The 13,546-nt window shown below is 42.2% G+C and overlaps 1 protein-coding gene across 8 annotated transcripts in view; it reads left to right on the forward strand.

Moving 5' to 3' along the window:
• Nucleotides 1-6,013, forward strand: part of PKNOX2 (PBX/knotted 1 homeobox 2) — a 752,321-nt gene extending 746,308 nt beyond the window's left edge. For all 8 annotated transcript variants that reach the window (XM_075604325.1, XM_075604323.1, XM_075604330.1 and 5 more), the window contains one exon: nucleotides 696-6,013. In XM_075604325.1, the coding sequence (XP_075460440.1) occupies nucleotides 696-910 (215 nt within the window). In that variant the 3' untranslated portion in view covers nucleotides 911-6,013. The remainder of the gene's footprint in view (nucleotides 1-695) is intronic.
• The last annotated feature ends 7,533 nt before the right edge of the window (nucleotides 6,014-13,546 follow it).

A 13,546-nucleotide genomic window follows, 5' to 3' on the forward strand; every position in this document is an offset into this window, starting at 1 on the left:
TTCAGGCCATTTGCGGTTTCCTTCCCTCTACCCACTTTTTCAGATATGGGAAGATTCATTCTGAGAAGCTTAAATTGGCTGTAAGGCCTTTTATCTAGCATAGGAATCAGCTCATTGCCTCTTTGAGCTTCTGGGAGGGGCGGGGGGGATTTGAATTGCGTGGGTACTGCAGAGATGCCTGAATTACTATGTCAAGCAACAAAACAATTTCGAAACTTTTCCTTGTATACTTAATTTGGGACCACACATGAAAAAAAATCTTTTGTGACTTTGATAAGTTTGCACGTTTGGAAATTGCCACATTTAATTTAAACATTTTTTTAAATTTAACCATGATTATTTTTTTAGAATTTGAGGCATCAAAAGGGCTATTTATCAGTATATCTCTCAAATATGGGCCTCTTTTTGCTACCATTTATGGGTTTCCCCTATCATCTTATTCATTCAAGTCTTTGTCTTGAGTCAGAACATGCCAGTATTTGTTTAATATTGATTTTATTGATCATTCCAATGCTCTCCATACTGACTAATCGAATCAGGATGTTTTTATTGTTCTATTTTACCATATAGCAAAGACTATAGCTATTGCATGCTTTGTATTCACTCAATCTAAAAAAAGATATCAGAACTTTTGCTGGTTCTTTACATGTGCAGTATGGTACCAAAATGCACTGGTTTTTTTGTTTTTTTTTCAGGGTCTGTCAACATGGAGAACCTGCAGTCACTGTCATCTGATACACTCATAATGCAACAGGCCATGATGGCAGCTCATGATGACTCGCTGGATGGGACAGAAGAGGAGGATGACGAGGAAGAGATGGAGGAGGATGAATTGGAGGATGACAGTGAGGATCTCCAAACAACAAATGTTAGCGACCTTGGCTTGGAACACAGTGACTCCCTGGAGTAGCAAATTATTTCCCGGTGGACTGAATAAGGGGGTTAGAGACCGAAGCTGGTTAGAGCTGAAGCAAACATAACCTTGGAATATCATTTGGAATAGACCCCACTTCCTGTTCTGATACTACAGTATGTGAAACAGACTCAGTTTATCAATTATACAAGCCGAACAGCCTGCACCTCTTTTAAGGTAGAAGAACAAAACCCCTTTCTCTGCACATGTTATAGTGTAATATAAACTGCCATAAAGGTGAAACAAAATCTATTCTCCCTTACAAGAAACATTGTGTTGCTTCTCCTTCCTAAACCATGAGGATTTTAAAGCTGGAACTCTAATATTGTAAAACACAATCCTTGTAAACAGAGATAACTGCAAATATTCATCATACTTTCACAGTCACCTGCTTGTTATTATTTCATGGCGATCAGGGACCTAACTACATTTTGGACAAATCGATTGTGCGGTCTTTTTATTTAAGTGAAGGACACATGTTTACAAAGCCACATATTGTGGGCAATTTGTTTTTGTTTTGTTTGTTTTTTAAAGAACTTAATATGTTTTTAGGCTAAGCTTTTCTCTGTATTATGACTGAATACTATTTTAATGTTAGGATTTTACAATATGCCTGTGTGTGTGTGTTTGTATATAATATATACACACACACACACTGTACACACATACATCACTTTAAGGAGACTGGTACTATAACAGTTGATCATTTAACTTTTGGAAATGCAGAGGTAATATGTTTGTGTAAAATGACGGAACTGCATCATCCAGACTCTCTCTCTTGGCAAGTAAACAATTTTTTTTAAATTTCCATATAAACCAAATATGATAATGATAAAACTGCTCACATGTTTTCACAGGCATCTTCTGGTTTATAGAAATGTTCCTCTATTAACAAAACAAATAACCATTTGTTCTGCTCTATACTGTAAGTTATAGGTTTACTTGTGTAATATGTTGGGGTAAGGCAGGGTTGTTTAATTTGTTATAGATTCTATGCAATGTTTACCAGTCACTCAGTGAGTCTAGAGTCTGCCATAACAATCCATTCAGGAAAGTTTAACACTACTCTTTTGCTCCCACATCTCAAACAGTACACTTATCAAGTATTATAAGTGCAAACGTGAGTTATGCTGGTGCTGGCCACCAAGCTCCTAACGACACAGCAGGTACAGTAGATAGAAAGAACTAGGTTGGGTAGTGGAGATGGAAATGGCCCAATATTGGTGTCCGCTATTACTGTAGATAAGGTTCTTTAAGTAGTAAGCAAACAAGGGACTGTTTTCTTCTCATCTGGTTACCACGTGCTGCTGTCAAATAGCATCCTAGCTTTGTGGGAAATTTCTGTAATAGGAATATACATTTAATCAGTGAGACAGAATGTATGTCTTCATGCAGTCTTGGTTGCCACAATAAGGATTCTTATATAGAAATTGAAGGGAATAAAAGTACAATGGCTAGATTCTGCATTGCAATACATTCATGTGTATTTTTACTTAAACCATTCATTGGTGGAGAGGTTTGCAAAGCAATTACATTAATAGTAAAGAGCTCAAATGGAAAGGGAATTACCGATTTGACCCAGGAATTCTGTGGCTCTCAACTGTAGTTCGACATTTGAAAACCTCTTTAAAATTAGTAATGTAAGATTTACATGGATTTGAGTGACTGATGGGTTTGCCAGTAGAAGTGAGATCGGATAGTTTTTAGAAAGTTGGTCAAAATGTTCTAAAGACATGGAGCTTCTTCATGGTTTATTCAACTCTATGGACATCTAACAGAACAGAGTTAAAGTTAAACTTAGAGTGATTGGATACTTTTTAACTCCATTTACTATGTTGATCCCGACTCATACGCGAGTGCCGACTCATACGCGAATCCCGACTCTAATGCAAACACTGCTTTATAATTACAGGGATAGCTAGACTCAGGGCCGCCAACAGAATTTTGGGGCCTCAGGACAAACTTGAATAATGGGGCCTCTGCAAATGTTACAACACATTCAGTCTACTTTGTCCTGTCATGTCTCTTTGTCCCCCCTCCCCCTTGTGTCTTTATTTCTCCTTTTTCCGCCACTAGTGTCTTTCTCTCTCACACCCTTTATGTCATTCCATATTTTCCCCTTCTCTGTCTCTGTTCTTCCCTCCTCTCATGTATTTCTCTTCTTTTCCTGGCATGTGTTTCTCTCATCTCCCATCATGTCTTTCATGCTTTCCTTATTATTTTTTATTCTTTCCTTCCCCTGTATTTTTCTATTTCGTTTCACCCTTATCTTTTCTCCACTGTCTTTTTCTTTCCCCCTTGGCGCTCTGATTTTCCCCCTTCATGTCATTCTCTTTAACCTGCAAGTTTCTCTTTCTCTCTCATACAACACCCCCCCCCCCCCCATAGTATGTCTTTCTCCCCTCTTCCCCATCATGTCTCTCTCCTTTTCCCTCCCCTCAGCATCTCTCTCCTTCCCCCTCCCCTCAGCGTGTCTCTCTCCTTTCCCCTCCCCTCAGCATGTCTCTCTCCTTTTCCTTCCCCCCCAGCATGTCTTCTCTTCTTACACTGTTCATCTCATTCTTTCTCTGTTATCCCGTCATGTATTTATCTTATTTTCTCCTCATGTCTTTTTTTACCTCTCTTCTGTTTTATCACACATGCCATTTTCTTTATTTATTCCCCATGTATTGTCCCCTTCATGTCACCCTCTCTCTAACAATCTGATGTATCTTTTCCCAGCATCTTTTTCTCTTTTCCTATTTTACTTCCCCTTCTCACTTTTTCCCCCTCATATCTTTCCCACCTCATGTCTTTCTCTTTTCTACCCTCATGTCTTTCTCTCTTTTCTCCCCCTCATGTATTTCTTTGTCTGTTTTTTTTAATCCTCATGATTTAACCCTTCCCTCTCACCTTTCTCAGCCTGTCTCATGCTGCAGCTTCCAAAACCACCTCCCCACCCCCTCTCCCCCCCCCCCCTCCTGCCTGAACGAGGGCCTGCCCCTCTCACTGTTCTCAGCCTGTCTCAAGCTGCAGTTCCAACCCCGCGCTGAGGCCTCGCCCACCCTACAGAAGCTCTGCAGATGAAGGGATTTCCCCTCTGTGATCTTCCTGCTGCATCTCAGGGCCCAACAGAGAATCAATGTGCAGTCCTGGCTATCCCCCTGTCAGTGGCCCTGGCTACACTTCTTAATCTCAAATTACATGGTGTTCTCTGAAAGCATGATAGGAACCAGTTCAAATTTGTCAATTCTTTAAGAAGCATTGAGGAAACAAAAAGAATGAGACAAAAAACATGAACCGGAGTGAGAGGACATGTAAGAGAAACAGGCTAAGGAATAGAAGAAAAGAATGAAATACTCCGAAGAATAAGGAGAAACTAAAACGAGTAAAATGGCATAAATGAGTAACATGTAGATTTATAAAGAGAATGCAAGACAAGTATCTCATACTGACTTAGAAAGGGCATTAAATGAGAAAGGGTGAGTGAGAGAAAATGACACAAATTAAGGGAAATAACACAAATCCAAAATGTAGTGAATAGTATGTGGAATAGAAGGGATTGAAGAACGTTGTTAAAGATGAGTGTGATATAGGAAGGTAAAAGTAAGTTAAGTGCAATAAAATAATTGTATGGACTGTGAGATAGCAAAACAAGGGACATGCTGGCAACACATCACCACTTGGGGTACTAGTCAGTGGGATTGTGTCGCTAACAGATTCTCTTTTCATAGGAAGGACTAAAGGGAATTTTTGCTTCTCCTTAAAGTGATGTACCATTGATTTCATACTTGTATATCAGTTGTGGTTTACACCATAAGCTGTGTGGCTCCACTGTCATGTTGTAAGTATCTCACAACATGACTGTGCTGCCGCAAACCACAGTTAAAGCAATGACTCACTAACACTCTATGTAGGGGATGCAATCCTACAGAGGCCTACTATGGGTTGGGATGTAGAGCCAAAAGTCAAAAACCTAGTTTAAAATCACTGAGAACATGGTCAGTCATGACTGATTTTATATATTGTCTTTATAATCTGCCCTGATATTGGAATGCTGCTCCTCCTGAGGTCTTCACAAAGGACATGCACATAGGATATGCAAAAGCAGGACTGTTTACTTTGTTACCTGATCTCTGCAATCTAACAGTTGAGATGTTAATTAAGTTGGATATGAGGTATTACTATCAACTATAATAAATAGTTCAGCATCACAGCCTTGAGTGGGTGCATCTGTGATTGCATTTCTCATGTGACATGTTATATCCCTACTTTTAAGAGGCATCTAAATATGTATTGTAGCTGTTTTTGTGGCGTAAAGGAGCTGATGGTCATGATTCTGAAGATGTAAACATAAAAGATAGGATACAACACAATCATCCCATGTTTAATAGTCTAATTGGTATCTACTGTAGATTCAGGGCACTAACTCAGCCCCCAAAACATTGTGTTTTGTTATTTAGGTCTTTCTCATGGTCCATAAAATTCAATATAATATAATTGACATTGGCAGAACCAGGCAGAGTGTATTTAATTGTTAGGTCTCTTGAGAATTTGGATTTGCCACAAGGAAATTCTGTAATGTGCTGCTGTTTATACTCAACCTTCTTATCTTGTTATCTTATTGCTCATTTAGAAAAGCTGACTGTAATTAAATCTTTTTTCAATGTCTATATGCAAAATGAGAAAGTTCTCATTGTATCTGGAAAGCACAGAACCGCTTACCTTTTTGCTTTGATCCCCTCCATTTGCTAAAAAAAAATGTGGACAGATTAATATAAGAACAGTACAAGAAAAACAAAATGGATTGACCTCTTCAACTAAGACTTTTGGATCTATGGGCTCTCTTTGAGCTGGGTTTCAACATCCCTCAGTAGGACTACCTGATCGCGACTTAAACCCTGCAGGTCCTTGCTGACATTATAACCACATGCGATATCTCAGAAGCCATGATTGGTAATAACAGATCATGTACAACTTTTACCACGGAAGTGGCTCTCAGGCAACAAGGGGTTAAACACATCTGATTTTATAATGGAATGAATAAGTACTTGTGCACACATGTAAATAAACACCACGAGATTCAAGTGGCATGTATTTTTCAATAAATGTTGCAGCATAGCCTGTTTTTCTTGGTTTCAGTGTAAAATGCAGTGGGATGTGGGTGTCCAGGCTCATTACATTCCCTCTCTGTACTGTACTGTAGCTTATGGCTAACATCTCCAATAACAAATGGTTGTTGTAGGGTCTGGAGATAATAAGGGGGTGGTGTATCTAGGCAATGCTATAGCAATTTCATATTTCAAGTCTTATGCAGCAATCTTGCCATGTATATATTTATGTACTGTATGTATATTTTATGCCTATATAATAGCTCCAACAGTAGGTACAGTATAAGAATACAGGGAATTAAAAGGAGTGAATCAAACATGCACACTTGTAAAGGCAATCCCTTCCTCCAGAGAACCTGAGGAGGTGAAAGTAGGAGACGTTAACGAGGAGTTACATGACACGTAACAGCAAATAAAAATACCACAACTGCAGCCAGGGATTCTGGGTAATGACATGCAAATGAGTACTGAGTGCATGACTTTTTGCTTCTCGTGCATTTCAACATGGACCCCTATTAGCTTATGCCTGAAATTAGAATAGGACGCATGACATTCTGCATCCATCATTGTGTGTAATTTATTTCACTGCTTTACTAATCGGAAAAAAGAAATCTAACAGGACTAAAGTGAACAACATTTCCCTAGTTTACAATCTGCGTCATGTAAGAAATAATGCTTAAGGCTCCCAATCCCAGTACAATAGCAAAACGCATACCTGCACTTTCTCAGTTTATTGTTTAAGGATCAGTGTGAACTGTGAAACTTAATGGTGCTTTTCCCCTATAGATTTTGGCTTTGCCTCAATGTGCAGTGTTAGCATTTATTGTTTACCTTCACTGCAGTTTCATGAATAATATACATACTGCCGTCCGTACATGCTGTTCTGTTCATATGTGTTGTAATATTGCCTTGTTTCAAGAACATAAAGGATGAAGCAAAACAGACAAACGGTCCAAAAACAATTTAAAAAGCTGCTGGTCTTTACTTTGCCTAAATGAAGAAATCTGCTCCTTTGATGCTACCAGGATGCAACGACCGTGTATAAGCTCTAAGAGCAAAGGTAATGGATGCCAAGCAGGGCAAAGTCAATAATAAATAAATAATAAACGGAGTTGACACCGGGATGTCAAGTGATGGGTTTAAAGGACTGTAATGTTGAAAACTCGGTAACGGGTAAAGCGAGAGAGGGCTAAAATGATGGGGAACACGAGGTACTTACTCAGTCCCAGCCCTGGCCAGATCTTGCCCGGTGTGGAGTCCACGCGACTCACTGGAGATCACCGCTCTGCTCTCCCTCCTTCCTGCTCCAGTCCTGACGCTGCAAACGCAGAAGCGTCTCCCTCTGCATCAGCGGCTGCATCCGCTTCCGGTAGTGAACGCTGATCCTCACACGTGACAGCAGAGAAGGGGAAGGATCGGTGGTCCATCCGCTCCAAGGAAAAAAGGTAAGAACTCACCAGCGTGGAGATTAAAAATGTTACTTTATTAGGCTACATAAAAAACAAACAGCACGAATAGGAGAGTCTATTCGTGCTGTTTGTTTTTTGTTTTTTATGTAGCCTAATAAAGTAAGATTTTTAATCTCCACGCTGGTGAGTTCTTACCTTTTTTCCTTGGAGCGGATGGACCACCGATCCTTCCCCTTCTCCTTTGATGCTACCCCCTGCTAGTCACGATGTGCAATTGGGCTCAATTGGAACTAAGGGAAATTGCTATTGACTGGAAGTGACCCTAATGACATCATGCAATAAGTATATAAATAGCTCAACAAATAAGACATTTAAACAGTGTACAAGTATTGAAAAACTGGCAGATAAAATGTCCCACTCTCAAGTAACAGAATATAAAGCACCTTTTGCATTCTCTTATGTTTTAAGTACAATATGGTGGCTGAGCAATGAATGCAGACTTGTGACAAGGAGAGGATTCTGGACCTATGAAGATGAATCTAGAAATGTCTGCTGTTGGGGTGATCCAGTGGACATCCAGCAGGATCAAAAATATATCTATATACAGATGTAGCGGCCATTATTCAAACATTTCTCAAACTGAATTTCGAGAATGTCCCGAGAGTCTCTCAAAATTAGCGCCAGCAGACTAATGGCCCATCGGATTAACACAGCAGGGGTCCCTGCTGTGTGAATCCTACCGGGGTCTGCCTGTCTGTAAGAGACGCGCAGTAAGAGAGCGGCTGAATCGGTCATTCGAGCAGCGCACCTCTCACAAGCGATCGCGGGGGTTTTATTAAAATTCTAACACCACAATATTGTTGCAGGGGGTCTCCGGAGCTGAACCACATTAATTTCAGGTCCGGGGACCCCCTGCTTCCTGAAATACAGGCCCTGTTATGGTGTGCCGGTATCTCCTATGCATGGAAATGTCTTCCGTCACGTGATCGGGACATTTTCAAGCATAGGAGATACCGGCACCCCATAACGGGGCCTGTATCTGGGGAAACAGGAGGTTTCGTACCTGAAATCAATGCGGTTCTACTCCGGGGACCCCCTGCTCATCTACACTAGTCATAAATTTAAATTAAAATATGTAGTAAGCACAATACACAACCCACCCCCTGTGCCCCCACATAAAACCAATATTTATTTTTATAGACACAGGATTTACACCACAGGCCGGCGAGGGTCCCGGGTGGTCCCCACAGGAGTCCGCAGGCCCACAGTGCACCCCGGGGGGTTCCACAGGTGTCTGGGGGCCCTCGGGTGGTCCCTGCTAGGCTCCGTGGGCCTCCAGGTGGTCCCCGCGGATGTCCGTTGGCCCCAACGGGGTCCACGGGTTGTCCCTGCGGGTGTCTGTGGATCCCCGGGTCGTCCTCATGGGTGTCTGGGGGCCCTCGGTTTGTTCCCACGGGTGTCTGTGGGTCCCCCGGTTCTTCCCCGCAGGTGTCCGTAGGTCCTCGGGTGGTCCCTGCTGGCCTGCGGTACCATTCCTGTATTTAAAAAAAATAAACAGGGCCTACATTTTAATAAATACACCTCCCCCCTCACCCCCCCCAAACACATACAGTACAGTAATGGGCAAAATAACTATATGGATAATAGATCATTTGCCCATTATTAAACAAAATATTAGCCAGCATAAATAAAGGAAAGTATGGGGAATAAAAGTATCATCAGTAGATAAAGGATATTGCAGTGGGGTGACCAGGTGACCAATGTGAAATGGGCAAGTGGCCCCCACTAGTTCCTAATGTCCTGAGATATTCCCCTGGTGCTAGACTGAAAGAATGATAATGATAAACACATGAAAGTTGATTGTAGTTCAAAGTACTCACACTTGGTAGCCGCAGATCCTGTAGTCAGCGCGCTGCTGTCTCATTTCATCAGAAGAGTAGTATCCCAGGAAGGGACTGTGAACAGTGCACAGCTAGTTGGAATACGTAGTGAAAAAATTACGGTGGCTGGATCCAAAGGTAAATAAAAAGGTATTCTTTATTGTTGTCAAGACATACACCAAATGTTCACTATAGAGTAGACCTGTGAGGCCGAGAGATCCTGTAGGACCAGAAAACCACGCAGCAAGGAAGAATGGGGGCTCCATGAGACACACCTTCATGCACTGACCAGTGGGGGGTAATTTAAGGTTCTGCTGTGCGCTGGGCACGTGCGTAGAGATTTAAATAGCCTCAGTATCAGGGAAATAGGTGTGTGCCAAATGTGCGCTAACAGAATGCAGAAGAACATTCAAAGGAGAGTGACAATAACCCCTTTGGTCACCGAGGGGCCTGCAACACATTGCTGAGCAATGTGCATTAAATGAACAAGGTACAGTATATGAAATTGGCTCCCACTTGCAGTACTCTCCTGTAACTCTCCTGAAAACCAGCAGGTGGAACCAGAGAATCATTCTAGAGATTCTCAACTATGTTGTCTGTAATGTTATTGATTTATTGGCTGCAGTGGAAGCATTGTACAGTATGCTAAGAGATAATGGGGAAAGGCTGTGTTGCAGACCTGTCTGAGACAAGTGGTATTTATATTTGCTGTACATAATATAGCAATCACCAAAATGTTTTATTTACTGTACCAATCAGTGGGTTTTTGTTACTTTTTATACTCACCATCACTTTCTTTGTGTTTGCTTGTAGCCTCTGTCACGGGACCAGACATGACAAAGGAGTCAAATAAGGGATATCTTTTTCTCGATGGAGCCAGCAGACAGCACAAATCACAAAAAGAGTTTAGAATCACCAAATGGGATTACAGGGGGTATCATAAATAACTAGGTGCTGGGCGCCACTTTAGCAGGCTTACCCAGGAGTAATTCCACATCTGTAGAGGTCTGAGGTCTCCCAGACCTCGGGGATGCAGTTCGCCACAAAACACTTTAAAATCTCCCACTTGCCAGCTTCAGTCTCAGTATCTCCAGCAAAGCTCCACTGAGACATCCGCCAAGCCAAAAGTCCCAGTGCACAAAGCAAGTCTGAATTTCCTGCTCGGATTGGCACAGAGCCTCGTTCTGGGGTGTCTCCGGCACAGCCTCGGAGAACACCACTTACACGCTAACTCCAAGACAGTTTGTGGAGCACAGATAAGTTCCCCTTTACATAGTTTCCCCGTCTGAATAGAAAAGCATGGAAGATGGAGTCGCGATCAATCACAGCGCAGATCCTGTGTGGGGACCAATCCCAGCGCGAGGGCTTGCCAGTGTTGCTGAATCTGGACTTGGGGTGTGACGGTGCGGCTAGGATGGGAACACAAGGGCTGGCTTAAGTGAGAGCAGGGATTACAAACTGACCAATCAGAACAGTGCCTACAGGGCTCATACCCAGCCACTGTTCTCTTGGTCTGCAGATATCTCCCGCTAAAATTGTTCTGCGATGGTGTGGGGAACAGGACAGGCTTTTGATGATCTTGATGTTCAACTCAGGGTTTCAGTGCCTCCAGCTCGAGTTGGCTCCAGTATCTCCAGAGTCAGTCCCCCACTAGGGCAGATTCCATCCATACCCCTACTCAATAGATTGAGAGCTCAGGCAGGGGTATATGAAAAGGGATGCTTTATTTGGAACACTGCAGATGTTACACAGCGGATGCAGCTGGGTCACAGAGGATCCCAGACCACTTGATGGTGCTGGGCTCTCTGGTAGTCTTGAGGCCTCTGATCTCTATGGCCCGGCAGCCCAGGAGAGACTGACTGGCCTGGCTCACTCCCAGCCGGGAGGAGCAGCACACACCTCCCGGCTAGGAGGGGTGCACAACAAATCTACTATAATTTAGTACTTCCTCTCTGATGCACCAGAATGGGAGGGCACAAGGCCTGTACCATGATTGGCTATACACAGAACCTTGTGGCACCACCTCTTCAGTCACTCAGAGAGTCAGCATGAGAGGGGTCAAAGCCCAAGGATAGCTTGCAACAGCCTGTAGCTACAAAGGACTTACATGACAGGAGGCAGTCTGGAATAGCCATGCTACACTAGTATAACATTAATGTCTGAATAATGGGTTAATGATTTTATAGGCATGGTTGGGTACAGTCCAAAGACAGATTCCTTGGACTGGCTACTGTCCAAGGCTAGGACAGTACAGAGTGGATGAATATGTTTTTGTGTTAAAACAAGGCAGAAGTTATATGAAAAAGCTCCCCCCAAAAAATTGGACAAATAGCTCAGTGCCTCTGGGAGATTCACTCTATTGTTTCCGTGTGGTGCTGAGGCAAACCTGTTAGCTCCAGGAGATCTGAGCTGTCTGTGTTGTTGGGGAGACCAGGACAGGATTTGGATATCATCTGTAGTTCTTTATCTGTGATTCAGCGCCTCCAGCATCATGGGGGCTCTGGTAATCCCAGAAACAGTCCTTTCTGAAGCACATCTTCCATACACCACATGCACTGACTCAATCCAGGCTGGTGTATAATTAACAAAGGGCTATATTCTTAGCAGTTACTGCATGATGGTATTACAGTGGTGCAAGGGTTCAGAGGGTTCCCACCTCTGCAGGGTGCTTGACCCTGATAGTATAGGGTCATCTTCCTTGGTCAAATGTTCCCTCAGCCACAAGGCTGAGGGTGAGCACGCTCATCCTGATATGGGAGAGACTCACAGCTCTCTGCTTTCTCTCTCCTCCAGAGCAGGAACATGACTCGACTAACTTTGCATTCTCTCCTAGGAGGATCAAGAAGGGGCGGGCTCATTTTCTATACCTAAACCAGATAGGCTTACACAGGCCATGAGTCACCACCTTACTTCTGTCACTTATAAGAGGGGCATGAGGGGGGTCACAAGCCCACATAATTAACCTGTTACTGTCTGCAGCTATCAGGAACTTACATAACAAGGGGAAACCAGGTAGAAAGAGACATACCCTGTTACACACTGATGTTGTTGTTCTGTTTGAACTCATGACAGGGAGACAGATGTTTATTAATTTCCCTAAATGAACTGACCCTGTTGGGTTTTCAAACAGCAGTAATTAAGAGTTCAAAGGTTAGAGCAGCTACAAACACAGTTGCAGGAAACCTTGTATTTCACCACAACAAACATGGCCAGACTACAGACAATTAATGATTAAGTGTGATTAATTAGGATTAGTCAGATGCCATTATTACTGTAAAGAGTTTCCCTCAAGCACAGTACACATAGATCAATGTAAATTATACAAAGGAAAGGCAGGTTAATCTAACCAAACAGATAGCACTGACAAGAATTGATATTGTGCTTGATTTTTAACTCTCCAGGTGAAGGATGCAATTGAAATCCTGAAAGGACATCTGATTGGTCCATTGTACCTTTGACACTTTAGAGACAAAGATGTCTGATGTCCAGAAAAGGCTACGGAAGAAGAAAGACCATTTCATGAGTCAGAACCAGAGATAAAGGACCCGACTCGATCAGATGAATAGCAACAACTTCTGCAACCTGAATTCACAGATGATCAGATCGTAAGCAAGCAAGGGAGCACAACAAAACCTTGACAAAGAAACACAATGCACATGCTGTTTGTTTTTTGCTACGATATGTGCACTCCCATTGAACATTGTGAAAAAAATCATCAAGACGATGTGGACAACTGCCAGGATCAATTAGAAGGTGCCTATTTTATGGATCAGTATAAATGCTACTAACCAGATCATTATACTATGACAGATGACACCTGGACAATAGTAAAAACAAAGGACAAGCAGGACTGTGTAAATGAAACGGTGGTAGTATGGGTTAACGTGACAAGGAACACTGGGATTTTGGGAAACTGTAATTAAAACAAGTATTGTAAGTGCCTTACAAACAATTCCAATATTTTACTGTATTCTATTAAAAAAATAAGGTGAATAGATGTGTATTAGTTTGCAGCCCATGAATGGACAGGTTAACACAACAGATAATCCAGTTTGGATACATGCAGATAGTCCAGATACACTGGCTATGGGAGTAAAATTTGGACTCCATACCTTGCAAATGAATGCCTCTAAATGGAATATTATTAAATGTTATATACCATGTGGTCCATATGTAAAACAGCTCAATATAACTTGAGGCTATGGTTAAATTATCTTAAGAGGTATAGATATTGAAACTTTATCAAGTAGACTA

Source organism: Ascaphus truei, chromosome 6 (assembly GCF_040206685.1).
Source record: "Ascaphus truei isolate aAscTru1 chromosome 6, aAscTru1.hap1, whole genome shotgun sequence".
Lineage (NCBI taxonomy): Eukaryota > Metazoa > Chordata > Amphibia > Anura > Ascaphidae > Ascaphus > Ascaphus truei.